Here is a 16,625-nt window from a genome sequence, read left to right on the forward strand (position 1 = left end):
ATGTGGTACTGCAACAAACTGGGCAGGTGGGGTCATAGACCCTTTGCCAAGAGTCCCTGCGTCTGGGAATGGCCGGAACAGCAGGGCATATTCCTGATGGTTCAACACCTGGCTAGTTTTCTGAATGCCGGAGTGGATGAACTCAGCCATCGATGCCTAGCCGATTATGAATGTCATCTCCATCCAGAGGTGGCGCAAGGTCTTTCAGCAGTGGGGAAAGTCTTGGTTAGATCTGTTGGCCTTCACCGAGAGCGCACACTGTCAGCAGTTTTGCACACTGGAGTTTCCAAGGCGGCTCTCGTTTGACAACGCTTTTCATCTCGAGTGGAGCTCAGGCCTCCTGTATTCCTTTTCGCCCATACCACTTCTGCCCTTTATTTTTTTATTTATAAAGTTTTATATAGCGCGAACATGACCCACGAGGGTATCAGAGCGCTTTACAATATAACATAATTGAACATTAGATGGTTGAAGTGGTGTACATACATTCGGTGCTTGCCATAATACAAAGGAGGTAGGTAATAGTAAATAGATAGCTTAGGTGACTAGTAGTCAACAAAGAATCATCCACGAGGGAATCAGAGCAATTCACGTTAGTTTTTCAGCTTTAGGAGGTTGAGGTAGTAAAGGTACAATTGGTATTTGCAATTCAGCACAAAAAAGTAGATCATATATATGCATAGCATAGGTGCCTTGTAGTCGGCGGTGAGTGATCCACGAGGGAATCGGAGCGCATCACATTACACAGTTATTCAACCTTAGCAGGATGAGGAAGCATACATACATTCGGTATTCGCAGTTCAATACAAAAGAGGTAGACGGTAATAGATGGATAGCATGGTCACTAGAAGTCAGCGTAAAGTATGATGCCTTAGCATGTGAATTTGTTCATTAGAAGCATTCTCGCTTCTTTTTTGAAGGAGGTAAAGGAAAGGATTCAACGTACAGCCGAAGGTAGGGAGTTCCAAATCTTCGGTGCGATCCCTGAGAAATCTCTGCGCACGGTACTCGTTTTATGGAAGGACTGTGGTTTCAGTAGTAGTGAGCTCGCACTTAGCAATTGTCTGCATCCTCCCGATCGTTCTAGCTTTAGTGCTAAGTAACTGAGGGTATTGCTGTGCAGGGCTTTATGGGTCATGCAAGTGAACTTTTGGGTGTATTCTTGCCTCGTAGGGCATCCAGTTCAGAGCTTTCAAGGTAGGGGAAATGTGGCTATTCTTTTAAATCCTGAGGCCAGTCTGGCCGCAGCCTTAAGAGATGCCCTCAGCGGTGCCAGCTTGTATCTGGCGAGATCGCATAGAGTGGTACTTCCATAGTCCAGCCTTGGTAACACTAGGGCTTGTACCGCCATTTTTAGGTCAGTCTGTGGGAGGCAGGGTTTAATTTTCCTTAGTAAACTCAACTGGTGATTGGCTCCCATGGTGGCTTTAGAGATTTGCACCTGCATGTTCAGGTGTTTGTCTATGGGATTTTGCAGGGTCAGTGATGAGGGGAACAGTCAAAGGAAGTTAGCTGATTCAACCATACGTCTATCTTGGGTGTGTGATTGGGTGGGGAGATGAGGAGGAATTCCGTTTTTTTGGTGTTAAGCATGAGGTGGTTGTCAGTGAACCAGCTTTGAGTATTCCGCAGGATAGCGTTGAGGGAGATGAAGTCTGGTGAGGAGATTTTCATATACAGTTGGGTGTCATCCGCATATAGGTGATAAAGAATGTTTGTAGAGTTCAACGCGTTTGCCAAGGGCTCCATGAGTAGATTAAAAAGAATGGGTGAAAGTGCTGATCCCTGAGGAACCCCTATGGTGACCATGGATGGTTGAGAGAGTGAGTGTTTCATCTTGATTCTTTGAGTTCTGTTGTTTAGGAAGGAGGTGAACCATTGTAACACAGGGCCAGTAAGACCCTTCCTTCGTTCCAGTAGGGACAGTAGGTTGTCATGATTAACTGTATCGAACGTGGAGGATAAATCAAGAAGAAGTATCAATAGGCATGATTCGTTCTGGTCCAGCATTTTTAGTATGTCATCCATTATGTGGATGAGAGCAGATTCCATGCTGTGACCTTGACGGAAGCCGGATTGGTGTTTGTCTAGGAGGTTGTAATTCTCGATCTGGTTGCAAAGTTGTATTTGTACACGTTTTTCCCATGGTTCTCAAGAAGATAAGGAACAATCAGGCCCAAGTCAATCTTGTGGCTTCAGACTGGGCACCGAGTCAGGTATCCCGAGCTTCTCAGCATGAGAAGCGATTCTCTGAACAGGCTGCCCCTTCAGGAGGATCTTCTGTCGCAGCAGGGTAGATTGAGCAGTGAAAGTTGACCGCTTTCGACCTTCTTCCCGAAGTCTGCAGTGTTATTCTGGCAGCCAGGCATCCCTCCACCACAACTGTACACACCTGCCAGTGGAACAAATGTGTATTATATTGTACAAACAAGTCTTTGGACCCTCTTTCTGCTTCTCTTTCTGATGTCCTCCTTATTCTTACCCTTGCCCAGTATGGCTCTGATCTGGGCACTCTAGAAGGTTACCTTTCTGCTCTGTCTGCCTTCTTGCAGCTGCCTTACCAACCCTCTTTAATTCCCCTATTGTGAATAGGTTTCTTAAAGATCTTGTAAATATGTTCCTGCTTTTCCTTTAATTATGCCTCACTGGGACCTTAATTTGGTTCTCACATTCTTAATGTGTGCTCCTTTTAAGCCTCTTAATTGTCCCCTCCGGTTGCTCACCATTCAGACAGCCTTTCTAGTGACAATGACATCTGCCCAAAGGGTGAGTGAGCTTCAGGATTGATCATCCAAGCCTCTATTCCTGTCTCTTTTTCCAGACAAATTGGTTCTTTGCACTGAGGCCTCTTTCCTACCGAAAGTGCTAACACCATTCCATGTGGGCCAGTCAGTCACCTTGCCCGTTTTCTGCACTCTATAACATCCCTCAAAAGAAGAGGAGCGACTCCACAGTCTGAACCTAAAAAGATCATTGACGTTTTACCCTCACTGCACACGAGAGTTCCGGGTGGATGACCAACTCTTCTTGGGGTATGTTGGACCGAAGAAGGGTCTGGCAGTACAGAAACTGACCATTTTGCGCTGGTTCTTTCTCTGTATTAAAATCTGCTGTGCATTGGCCAAGAAGCAGCCCCCTGAGGGTTTAAGGGCTCATTCCACCTGGGCAAAAGCTGCTACCACCGTGTTAGCATGTGGAGTCTCGGTCCTGGACATCTGCCAGGCTGCAGCGTGGGCGTCCCTGCACACGTTTACCAAACAATACTGCCTGGTCTGCATTGATGGGCACTTCACCCTTTTGGTCCTGCAGTACTTTTTAGTTTAGAATTTGTCCGCAGCCACCACCAGGGATGGTATTGCTTTGATATCTATTCAAAGTTAAAGAATCTGCGGCTAGATGTCTCTATCTCATGAACAAGTTACTGACCTTTGGTAGTGCATAATCCGATAGAGACCAGATCTAGTCACAGATTCCTTACTGACCCACCCATCCTCCCCACTCTGTGGGCAAGTTTCTAGGGTTAGGACTGATCCCTTTTAGGGTCCTAGTTTTGACACACTCCTGGCGTGGAAAGTTTTGAAAATTAACTGACGTCAGCGCGCTGAAGTGGTACCAGTATAGGTGACACGGACATCATTTCTGGTGCGGACAATGCCTTCGCGTAGCCGATCTACACCACCTATAAGCACAGGGGTACTGCTCACGCACAAATCTTCCAGATTCAGTCTGACGCCTGGTAAATTCAAAGATGAGGAATCTGCGGCTAGATCTTGTCTCTACCAGATACTGCATTACCGAAGGTAACTTGTTCTGTAAAAAAATGTGCACTTAGATGTCCATACATGTTTTTTTTTTTTAAATCATTTTAAATTTGCCTTGGCACTCACATAGGTTAAGATTTTGAGTGTTAATACTTTCATTGGAGATTTCCCTGATAGATACCTGGGAGGATTCTAAGTTATTTTCCCTTTATTAAGTACAAAATATACTCTAAATATATATTCAAATTTGTAATCAATTCTTTGCAGCAGGGTAATTTAAGACATTTTGTTTGGTTGATTCTTAACATAAAGCACGTGGAAGCAAAAAACGCTACAAAATAGAAATGTTTACTTGTCTGCACTTGCCTTATTTAAAGTTTTCTTAATTCTGTACTGAAATCTGTACTATTACAGGTATAAACCAGTGAAAGAGGATGAAGAGGGTAACAAGGAGTGTGTTGGTGGTAAAAGAGGAAGGGCGCAAACTGCTCCAACCAAAACTTCCCCAAGAAATGCAAAAAAGCATGATGAGCTGTGGCATGGTGAGACTTTGACTTGCACTAGTTTAGCTAAATTGTATTGACATTTTATAACCTGTAACAAGAAATAATTGATTTCTTGATTAATTTGTGCCTACTTAGTGATGTAAACTTGCATACAACTGATAGACTTGGGAATTACCTGAAACACTAGCCTAGCTTGCACCTGACACCTAATGCATTTCAGGAACTTTCTCCAGTTCTGTAGAGTGCAAGTCCTCTGTGTGGGGCATATATTATGGGCATCCTAACACTTTCCAACTCTGTTCACCAGACCCCAAAAGCATCTCCTCTTATTATTGTTACACCCTCCACCCAGTTGCGGATGGTGAAATTTGAAAGTGGTGGTGGTGTGAAGCAGTCTGGCTACAAATATATTTCACAAATCGTAGCTGAAACTGGCCCCTGACCCATCTAATGTCAAAAAGAGCTCTGTTTCATAAGAGTACTTTTGGAACTAAATAATTAAAAACATGTTTGTGGAAAATACAATTTCTTCCTTAGGAGCCATTTAATTACTCTTCCTGCTTGGGAGATAATGCCAATGCTTAGGACATGTTTCATTTTGTTGTGGTTTGCTCATTCAACATAAGCCATCCACAATTGCAGCAAGTCACACAAGCAGATATTTGCTGTTTGGTTGTTGCTCTGGTCACATACCTTAAAAGGGAAACATGCACATCTTTACATTATTCTGTACTTGTTACGTCTATCTGTGCTGAGATATACCATTAATGTGTGAATAACAGCACACTGCTGCACTTTCGGTTTCACATTTCCATAGCCACCTAACTTGGTTATAAAAACAGTTTCACATTAATTTTCAATCAATGTGTTCTCAACACCGATGGAAAAAGAAAACAAAGTAACTGAGATGTGCGTGCATTTCATTTAAAGTAGGAGACTACACAGACACCCCCAGGATATTGCGCTATGGATCTGCACATTTTGGGACAGCAAAAGTTGAAATTTTACTACATACAGTTGTTTTTTGTAGCATTGTTGCAGCACTTTATATCCACATTTCTAGCCCCCCCCCCCCACCCCACCCCCACCCAAAAGTTAAAATCCAGGTTATCCACTTAACACTACTGACCAGCACTTCTCATTTAGAAATGTAGCAACATGGATTGGAAAGCAGCTTCACAGCCAATGTGCAGAAGAGGCCAGTAAGGAAGCAGTGATGCTTGAGACAATAGCACTATAGTAAGTCTCCTCTGTCAAAGTGGTTGCAAGTGTTGGGCACCAGCACTTATTTTTGAAGACCAGGACTTATTTTTATTAGACATTGACCCAAAGCAAGAAAAGGGAACCGCAGAAAAGTGAGAAAGTGGGAGGCAACAAGATAGTTAAAACCTGACAAGCGGAGAACACAGGGATATTGAAAAACCTGGAAGAGCAAGATAAGGAGAAAGGAAGTGTAGGTCGTGGAAGTCGGAGCATGAGGTATGATTAACATTAAGCTGCCTTTGCCACTTTCAAACACCAGTAATCGTAGGAAAAATCTGCACTCGGCACTTGTTTTTTCAACAATTCATTAGGAAGCCCTGACTGTTTCAGCGGAGTGTCATGTTGTGTTAATTTGTGCAACCAGATTCTCCCTCCTCCTACGTTCCTTGCATCTGTGCTCTGGATCCCAATGAAGCATATGAGAGATGAGGAGGTTAGGATAAAAACACAACCATCAGTTCATTTATTTTACATTATTTTTTCCTGCTCGCAGTATACCTACCATGTGCAAGCTTTGGAAGGGACTTGGAAATATAAACAGGCAGCAAGGTATTTTTCAAAACATCCATCGGGTAGGCATAGGTTTCTTTTAATACTGGTAAAGCATGCACATGTTCATCACACACTTACATTTAGTTAATAATTAGCTTAGTGTCTCAATTAAAGGATCACATAAACCCACTGTACCAACCCCTCCAACAATTCCTCTCCTTTTTTTTCCTGATAACAGAAATTAACACATGCTATCCCAAATACACACTCCTTTATTTAGACACATAGAGGCAAGTTTGACTAAAATCTTTTGTATAGGAGTTATGCATTCATAAATGATTTGTGTGTGCTTATCAGCTGAGTTATGTACTAAAGCTTACAAAACATGCTGCACAGATTGAAAAAAATAAAATATAATGAATTGTTAACCAGCACGTGTCCACACTCTCTACTCAATTCACTTCTCAAAGTTGTGAGGAGGAGGGGAAGGCCTGTTTCTTTCTCTCCAAACCTATCTGGATGTTTATCTCTGCCCTTCCTCCGACTGGGCAAGCCATGGCCAATACATGCAGCTAAAGGAGAAAAATAAAAGACCACTTTCATGCCTGCTGCAAGGCTTTCCTTAAGGAACTTAATGACCTTCAGCATGAGAGGTAATGGCAAGGCCTCATTTTATGATTACATGGACGCTTTTTCGTATATACAAACACCACTGGTAGAGCCTTTTCCATTTTCAAGGTAAGTTAGGTTAAAAAATGTAAGCAAATACATAAATCATGAAATGCTTAGGGTCTGACTGCAGCAACAATAACACATCAATCAACCAATGCTGGTACTCTTACTTCAGTCATGGGTGAATTACTTTTATTGAACAAGCAATGCAGGGGAAAGCATTAGCCCAGTTAAGAAGTAAATAAAGTTATAGAAATTCTCACTTAGTTGGCAGAGAATATGAAGAGGTCTTCCTCTGCACAGCATTATTCCGAACACTTCTCCAGCAAAGGAAACTGAAAGCCAGAATCATAAGATTCTGGTCTTCTCCTCAAGCCTGCCCATTAGCTTTCAAAATCAAACCAGCAGCGGCTGATTGTGGAGGAGCGGAGTCCAAACTAGGGTGGTTTCCTTCCACCCCTTCCTTGACCTCATCGATCTTCTCTGCCCCAATCCTTTATTTCAAAGGAGTTCTGCTGACTCCACCCTGGGCCAGAGCTGCAAACGCTCAAATGCAGACAGATATAGTATGGCTAAACCTTCCCACCACTGTGATGTCACTGCCCTGGCTTTTGCCTGCAGGGCGAGGCTTCCCTTGCTTCACACAGGCTGTCCAGTTCTAGCACCAATCCCTCACCAAAGATAACAGAATCCAGGCTATTTTATTTAACACGAGCTGCTTGAATTTCCTTATCCTTCCCATTGATGGTAGGGCAACACACCTTTTGCCCTTGAACACCAGCCGCCCCAACTCCACCTATTAGGCAATTGTTTGTGACCAGTGTGGAATTAGGAAACATTTTTGTTATGATTTTTCTCTGTTGCACATAATTTACGACTGAATAGGATGATTAATCAAAGTATTATAGAATTGTGACTTAATTGGAAGCCCTCTTCAGAACAATTGAGAACCCTCAATCTAATAGAATGCAACTGAGCAAAGTTAACCATGACTTCTCATACATATTACTTAGTTGTATAAACTGAATGCCCCCTTTTTATTTAGCTTATCCTTGTAGATTTACCTGCTCTTCATGATGATATCAGGTGTGAAAGTGAAACCTCAGCTATTTAAAATATTCAAAAGGCCCTCCTCAGCCTGCTGTGAGGCCTTACTATGAATATAAATGTATATCTTATTGGCTCCCAACAACGTCAGAAAAATGTTGCTTGCAGCCATTACAGGACTCTGAGACTTAGCCCCCTCCTCTGAAGTAAAAAAAAAACCTAAAATTAATATAAGGGGACAGGGTTGAGATCCCCTGATCCCTTGGGACCCATCTTGGGGCCAAAGGGAAAAAAACTTCAAAAATTGCTGCAATCCTGCTGTACTTCTGTGGGATCGGGGAAAAACGGCACCCTGGCCACATTTATTAAGGTAAGGCCCTGGGAAGCTGACCTCAGGGGCTGAAATTTGCATATAAGGAAGTGGTGAAAGCTTCATGGCCCCCTTCCCCAAACTTTCAGATGTCCAGGAACCCCATCCCACAGGGCCAATTTCAATAATGGAGGAGGAGTTCCATGGCACCAATATTTTAAAAATAGGGGGGGGATGGCCATAAAGCCCCCCTCCCTGAGCCATTAATGGCCCCAGGGGATTCCATCCCCCGGGGCCGGCGCACTAGCTGTGTCCCGGGGAGCCCACCCCCGGAACATAGCGGTTACCCTGCCCACACCGGTGCAGGCAGGGAAACTTGTGTTTGCTCCCACTTGGTCGGAGCAATTTTCAATCTCCTGCCAAGCGGGAGCAAACAGTCTGCTCCTAGTGGGCAGGAGCTCTAAAAATGCTCCTGCCGGCTGAGAGCACACTTTTGATCTGTTGGGCTGGGAAACAGTAAAAATATTGCTCCCACTACATGCAGGAAGATAGATGGGGCAGCGAGGGCCTTGGGGCTCCCCCACGGCCACCAGCTAGTATATGGCGGGTGACCTAGGTGGGTACCAGGGCACTCACCTTTGACCGTGCAGGCCTCGGGGAAAGCAGTCCCCGGGGCCCGAAAAGGCCCTGGGGGAAGGGGTCTCCAGGGCCTAGCAAGAATCTGGGATGGGAGCTACGCGGCCCCTTCCTCTTAAAAATAACAGCCCTGGGGGGATGGGGCCCCAGGGCTTAAAGGGGCTCTGGGTGGGGCAGAGCTGCCAATCCCCCCTCTCTTTGTTTTTTTTTTTTTTTTTTTTTTTAAATAGTGGCTCTGGGAGATGTGGTCTCTAGGGCCTAATGAGGCTTGGGAGGGAATGCGGCCTCTCCTCTCCTCTAATTAAAAAAAACATTTTTGGGGGGTGCGGTCCCCAGGGCCTATGGCTGCTCAGGAGGGGGAGCAGCATGGCCCCCCTGCTCTTTCATAAAAATTATACTGGGTAATGGGGTCCCCAGGGCCAAATAAGGCTCAGGCGGCATGCAGCCCCCCTCTGTTTTAACCAAGAAAAACAGCCTTGGGGGATGGGGTCTCCAGAGGCGAATAAGCCTCTGGGAAGGGCACCACGTGGCCCCCTCTCCTTTAATTTAAGTAGTGACCCTGGGGGATGGGGTCCCCAGGACATAATAAAGCTTGGGGAGGAGGGGCCTAATAAGGATAGGGGGGCACTTAGCCTACCCTTCCCTTAAAAAAAAATTATAAAAAAGAAATTCACCCTGTGGTGTGTGTCCCCAGGGTCTAATAAGGCTCAGGGTGAGGGGCACGGGTCCCCTCCCTTTCGAAAAGCACAAGGTCCTGTGACCAAGCACCTTCCGCACACGGCCGGTGGGGGTTGGTTGGCTTTACGCATGGTAATGCAATATTACCTTTTTTTTTCTAAAAAAAACTTGAAATTCATGGGAAAAAACAGATTAAAGTAATGTTATAGTTAGGTGAATATATCAGTGACAACACGAAGGTTTTTTAGCTCAAAAAACAAAAGCAAAGAAATTCACCAGTTAGTATATCACTGGAACTTGTGCCCATGCCATGCACTGCTTGTGACCTCACATATTACATCACCAAAGACCTGTTCTATTACATAATTTCTGACATCACTGATAACCTCATCGAAGCTTCTTTTGAACAAATTGCTCTATAAACGGGTGTAGCATTAGAAACTAAGTGCAAAATAGCTATGAATAATATGAAGCATCATTACTGCTATCATACAAGCCAACCCCCATAGATAAAGCAAGCGTGTGTTATGTGCAACATTGGCCCTATACCGTACACTTCATGGGTAGCTGAGTAAACGGGCAACCTATCTTGCACATGGTCTTCAGTCTGTATGCAACTGTTCAGGGATAACCAAGTTCCTCCAGATGCTGAAGTTGTTACATAACTAATTTCCTACTACGGACGTTCTTTGACTGTCTCAAACCCCTGACAGCCGCTGAACCTACATTGAGGAAAGAAGTGTCTATAAGTAGAAAAATGGGTACTGTTAACACTTTCCTCTATGAAGAGAGTTTACTCTCTACTACACAATTTAAAGACAGTGAAACTTTCACGAGAATTACACCACAGAGTATTAAAAAGTGTCTACTAGGGACTGTGTGCACCCTATCCAAAACTTAGCCAAAGAGCAACTATTCAATTAAAAGAACCAAGGTTTGAAGGTGCTAAAGATATCATACTACCTGCAGCCTTAATACTGTGGTGAAAACTTTAGAGATAGCCCATCTTCTGAAGAATCAAAAGGACATGTACATAGTTTAGTGCCTGGTGCACGCAGGCTTCTATGTTAAGTAGAAATTGTCATGATTAGACAATTTTGTCTAATAACTCAATGCTGCTTACAATACTTAGTATGTAGTACATAAAATCTTAGTCCTGCTTGGAAACTTTTTCTGCAGTACCAAAAAACTTGTGCAGAACACGATGAAAACAAGTTGTCAACTGTCTCCTGCACACAGTTGTCTTCAATTCAATGAATTATAATGTCTTCAATAGCTCTATATAACTATGGTTCATTAGAAGCTCATGCGTTTTGTAAGCACTTATACTAATTAGCTGGACACAGGCTGTACAAAACTAGGTCGAAAAGTAATGTGGTAGTTCTCTGCCACTACGTAAACTTTAAAACAAACTTACACACTCATTGGATGATGTCATCAATGATGTAATTTGAGATATCATCAATGTATCAATAATATCATAGAACAAGCCATGAGTGATGTAATATGTGAGGTCATACGGGGGCGGAGCTTGCTCGCGACCAAGATAGCCGCTTGAGCTGTGAGCTCCGAGTCGCCAATGTCCTATGCGTTCATTATTCGGCAGCTGCGTAGTTGCAGACACATCCCGAGACGAGATCTGGCCTCTGGACGACTGACGGAGGCGAAAGAAGTAACTCCGACTCCGGTGCAACTCAAATTTGCGGAGTGCCGTTGTCTGCTTGAGATCCGTTCTGCTAGGCCCCGATCCCCGGACTAAAGTGGTGCTGCGAGGAGGCGACTGCCTGGTGTCGCTGCCCCCTGTAACCCAAGAGCGCGAGCGCTGTGCTCGGAGACAGGAGATTTCTGAGCGGCGCACAGATACGGAGCGGTGGCTGAAGCTGCGGTGCCCCTGGAGTGTAGGCGTGTCACCCGGTGCGGCGCTGTGAGGCTGGACTAGACCTTTTTCGAGGACATGCGGTGGGTAGAAGCAGCGTCCCACGGCACGGGGCCCGCGCTACCGCCTCTCCCCTGTTGTTTCCTGTTGCGGAAGATTGCGCTGCGGGGTGCCTGCCCGCTGAACGTGTTGACTGGCACTGTGCCCTGGGAGCCTTTGGAACTCGGATGCGCTCAGTCTGCTGGACCCGCCATTTTTTAGGCCGCGGAGCGCCGGCAGGCCATGTTTGCGGCCCACGAGGTGAGCGGCCTGGTCGAGTGGTGCCTGCTCCTCCCCTGATGGATTTGACACTGGAATTGGCATTATTATTTGTGCGGTGTCTGTGGACAAGGTACTTTGGTGCTGGAGGTGTGACACACCGGAGTGTGCGAGGGGTTCCTGTCGGAGAGGTGCTACTGACTGTATCCTGTGCCCTCAAAGAGTGTGTGGGGGTGCCGGTGGGGGTCCCTTTCTACTGTGACGGCCCTGTTTGCTGGCTTGTGGCCTGAGGCTGCTTCTTGGCTCTTGTGGGATCTGCGGGGGGCGTACGGTGCTGTGAGCTGGGGCATTGATATGGCATGTGTGGCTCGGGATATCGGCGAAAAGGACTAAGGCGGACATACCTGCAAGTGGCGAGCTCATTGCGACGACTGCCTAGGTGCTTGACTTCGGCACTGTGGCTCTGGACGAGTCAGGGCTCTGGGACCTGGAGGCGAAGACTAGGGCACATGCTGCGCGAAGGGTGCATTGCATTGTACTGCATACTGTTTCTGAACGTTTGGTGCTGCCGCCGTGACCTGGTGAAGCCACCATCACTTGGTTGACTCCCCTGCCAGACCTTGTCCCTGACTCTGGGCGCAGCGGAGTTCTTGATGCCTGCTTGTTAAGAGCTGCCTGCCGCGAGGATGGGTAGAATGGACAGAGCGCAGCCGAAGCTTTCATTTGAACAAAAAAATATGACATTTACAAGCTATCAATGTCATATAGGGCTAACCATTATACCAAAGCCAGGCTGGCCTGGCAGAGGGATATACAACTAACTGTAGACGACCCCAAGTGGCCTTACTGCTGTGCTACGTATCTCTCTAAATGGCAGACATAGGTTGATAGATTTTAAATATTTAAACAGAGTATATTATACACCGGAGAGGTTACATAGATATGGGTTGAGGGATAGCCTGGCTTGTGAGAGATGCAGCGAGCAGACCGCAGACTTCTTGCACTTAGCCTGGTCCTGCCCGGTGATACATAGATTTTGGGGTTCTGTTCGTAGCGAATTGGGGAAAATAACTGACTCGACACTGCCCCTGAACCCTGCATTGGCCCTTTTGGGGTATTCCAGGCAGATACCCAAAGCAGAAAGACGACTGGTCGACATGGGACTGCTCATAGCGAAGCGCAGGCTGGCGATCAGCTGGTCCGTAGGCCCTACACCCACTTTGGCACAGTGGTCGCACGACATGCTGTACTGCAGTATGCAAACTGAACACTTTAGGGAACTCCTTCCTCCCCGGAGTAGACCCAAGAACTTCAGGGGATTCTACACAACATACCTGTCCACTAAGGGATCGGACGCGAATGATATGGGTGACTCCACGCTAGACAGCAACAGCCTCGCTTTGATCATTAGCCTTTTACTCACTATACCTCTTCAGCTGCTTAACCTTGGGTGGCATTGAGCCCGTGACTCTATATTTCATATACAACACACTTGTGTGGGAGGGAGGGACTGTATATCTAGTATCTGTTCAAATACAAGGGTTTTCTGCCATAATGACACATTTATATGCAAAAGGATCTGTATGTACTATGTGTTTACTGTAACCAACTGATCGTCATATGCTTAATCTCCAGTTAAGATGTTCCGCTGTGCACCAAGATCGTTATGTACAACTGTGCAATAAATCTATTAATTAAAAAAAAGTTTAAAATAAAATGTGAGGTCATACGCATTGCATGGCAAGGGCGCAAGTTAGTTAGCTCGCCTAAGGTTAATAAGTGACTTTCTGTGGTTTTTTTGGTTGTTCAAACCGTTAATGTCACTGACATAACCATAACATTGCTTTAACCTTTGTTTTTTGTTTTTTTATAAAAAATAATATATATGCTTTAAGTGCATTTGCTATAAAAGTTCAAGACCACATTAAAGACTTTGGAAGACTTTTATTGCAGGAGGGGAACTTTTTTGAAGCATGTCAGCAAAGTCTGTGTAAAATAGTATTATGTTTTCTATAGGTCATAAGGGCACGTGATGGGTGTAGACAGTCCTGCTATGAGACTGAGCAGTCATACAATTTCAAATATGATGGTTGCATAGGCTTTGTAATCAAGATGGTACATAACTCAAAATCTTTACTTTAAAAGGTGCATCTTTTCACTATTGTTGACCTCAAGGTCTTTCATAGAAGTAGTGCTTTAAAACTTTCTCTAACCAGAGAACATCTTAAGCCTCAGCGTGTTTGTGTATATGTGTAGTGTTCTAGTATTGATGTGTGGTGTGGACTAATTACATGGGGTCAGTTTTAAACTTTAGACTTAACTGCATCTGCTGAAGTTTAAAACCATGCCTAACGGCCCCATATGTATATGATCCAAAACATATTCCTGTCTTTGGTCTTAGCTTTGAGTTAAATTTGAATGCCTTTATTTTTTCAGTTTTGTTTTTGCCATCTTGTAGAATATTGGGAAGTCTTTTCTTAGAGTTCTGGGGCAGTCGATCACTGGGCAATATCCTTTTTTGGCCTGCTGTCAGTAATGGCCACTAATACTATTACACTGCAGAATATAATGTTCGAGGCATATGAGCTGCAGATTACACACTTTTGCATAGATCGCCATCTGGTGTTGGGCCCGGATGTTTGCAGTTTGTTTTTCCTCTTGGAAAGTCTTTGGGAGTCACGAGGTTGGTGACTCCTCCCTTGGTCCGTATTGCGCATGGGCTTCGGCTCCATCCTCAGATTGTTTTTTTCCGCCATCGGGCTCGGATGTAATACTTCGCGCTCCGGTTCCGAACATTTCCAGTTCGACGATCAAAGCGGAATCCTCGCTCTTGGCGGTATTGTTCAGATCCTGATCTCCTCAATCACCTTCTCTTCGACACACCTTCGATTCCAGTCATCGACGGCGGCATTCGGGCCTATCCAAGCTCCGGTCCCGGCTGATGGAAAGAACTCCATTCAAGAAGTGCCCTCGATGTGGGTCCAAATTCCCCCACACCGATCTTCATGAGGTGTGCAACCTCTGCCTGTCCCCTGAACACGAGGCTCGAGACTGTCCCGCCTGCAAGTCTTTCAGATCCAAAAAGACTATTCGAGATCGAAGGGCCAGATGAAACATGGCGCGCTCCTCGACCTCCGTTCCAGTCGACATCTTCGGGGACGACGTCGAAGCTCCGGGACAAGCAGCACACCGACGGGGACCTCGTCAGTGCTTCCGAAGCCGACGACTCAGATGTGGAGGACATCACCCCGGCGTAGAGGGTCGTGAGTAAAATACCCCCTCCCACACCCGCGCCGACACCCAAAAAGGCTTCGGTCACGCCTTCTCCTCCGGGCCTAGGCAAGACCAAAGACACTGCTTCGAACACCCCACCTTCGGGCCCGGTGAAGAAGCCTAATAAGCCTGCCGGCGGCTTGGGCTCGAGCCAGCCTGCCAGCGGTGCCGATAAACACACTTCGGCACCGAAAAAGAGACCGGCCTCTACCTAGACACCGTGCTCCGCACCACAGCCCTCGGTGTCGAAACCCAGCCTCTCGGTGCCGACCAAACATCATAAGGCCCTCGCACCGAAACTCCCGTGCCGAAGCCTGCCTCGGCGCCGACCAAAAATTCGGAGGTTCCAAAAAAGCACGGCACGGACAAGCCTAAAAAGCCATCAGCCCCGAAACCTTCGGCGCCGACCGAACAGCCATTGTCTCAAGAACTGTTTACACCGGATCCTTTGCAAAAGACACTTACCAAGGATCCAAAAACTGGACATTTGGCACTTTCTTCTAAAAAGAGACATTTGGACAAACCAGCTCCACCTCCACCTCCAAAGAGGAAAGACTCTGTTACCTCCCCTTTCAGAGTGCCTTCCCCACCCTCTCCACCTCCGCCCCCTCCGCCTTCTCCACCCCTGCCTCATCGCTCTCCGACCCCGTCTCCAGACCATGATGATCAGGGGGGACCCATACTACGATCCAGCCGATGTGCCACAAGACCCCACCCCTACAGGATCCCCAGACCCATGGGACGATTATAATAATCCAGACATTCCAGATGTCCCACAAGCTGACCTTTATCCATCCAGGCCATCTCCACCAGAAGACTCATTAGGTTTTCACCACCTACTTCAGAGGGCGGCACATTATCACGGGGTAGAGCTGCACACTGACCCGGTAGAGGAAGATCCTCCTCGACACCTTTGATACCGCACATAGGTCTACTTCTATACTACCTATGCTCAAAGGGGTAATAAAACATGCGCCAGAGGTTTTTAAAGACCCAGTCAGGGCTAGGGTCCTAAACCCACGCATAGAGACAGTATAAAGCTGCCCCCACAGATCCTGCCTACATCAAAGGGCCAGCGCCACTGGATTCCCTAGTGGTATCCACTGCATGGAAGAGGTCAAATTCCCAGGCGTCAGGCGAAACACCACCACCTGACAAAGAGTCAAAGCTACTGGACGCGTCAGGAAAGCGCACTGCGTCACAGGCAGCCAATATATGGCGTATCGCCAACACTCAAGCGCTATTGGCCAGATATGACAGAGCGCATTATGATGAACTAGAAACCATCATGCACCATCTCCCAGAAAAATATAGAAATAGGGCCAATCAATTAATTCAAGAGGGTAAGACCATAACTAACACCTCTATACGCTGTGCCTTAGACGCAGCAGACACAGCCTCCATGGCCATTAACACTAGCGTCCTCCTCCGTCGCCATGCTTGGCTGAGAGTTTCAGGCTTTAAACCTGAGGTACAAGCCTCCATATTAAATCATCCATTTGATCAAGAACATCTATTCGGTCCAAAGGTAGATGAGGCCCTCGAGAAGATGAAGAAAGACACAGATACTGCGAAATCTATGGGAGCCCTGCAGTCACACCCTCCTAGGCGCTCCTTTCGCCGCTCTTCCTTTCGGGGCACGGGCAGAGGCTACTCCTCAGATAGCGCGTCCACTTCCTACAAATCCCCTGCTCAATCCACCTTTACAAGGGGTTATCAAAGAGGCGGCTATAGAGGCAATAACAATAAAGGCAGAGGCAAAAGAAATACCGCCCGCTCTGCCACACCGCCTACCCAATGACTTCCCCCTGCTCCCTCCAGACCATCCCACTCCGGGGGCAGACTACAAAATT

The 16,625-nt window shown here is 46.3% G+C and overlaps 1 protein-coding gene across 15 annotated transcripts in view; it reads left to right on the plus strand.

Moving 5' to 3' along the window:
- The window catches only part of TRIP12 (thyroid hormone receptor interactor 12), a 1,120,962-nt gene that overhangs the window by 890,548 nt on the left and 213,789 nt on the right, over positions 1 to 16,625 (plus strand). For all 15 annotated transcript variants that reach the window (XM_085634980.1, XM_085634991.1, XM_085634979.1 and 12 more), the window contains one exon: positions 4,176 to 4,303. In XM_085634980.1, coding sequence (XP_085491106.1) covers positions 4,176 to 4,303 — 128 coding nt within the window. The remainder of the gene's footprint in view (positions 1 to 4,175; positions 4,304 to 16,625) is intronic.

This window comes from Triturus cristatus, chromosome 11 (genome assembly GCF_964204655.1).
Source record: "Triturus cristatus chromosome 11, aTriCri1.1, whole genome shotgun sequence".
In the NCBI taxonomy this organism is placed as follows: Eukaryota; Metazoa; Chordata; class Amphibia; order Caudata; family Salamandridae; genus Triturus; species Triturus cristatus.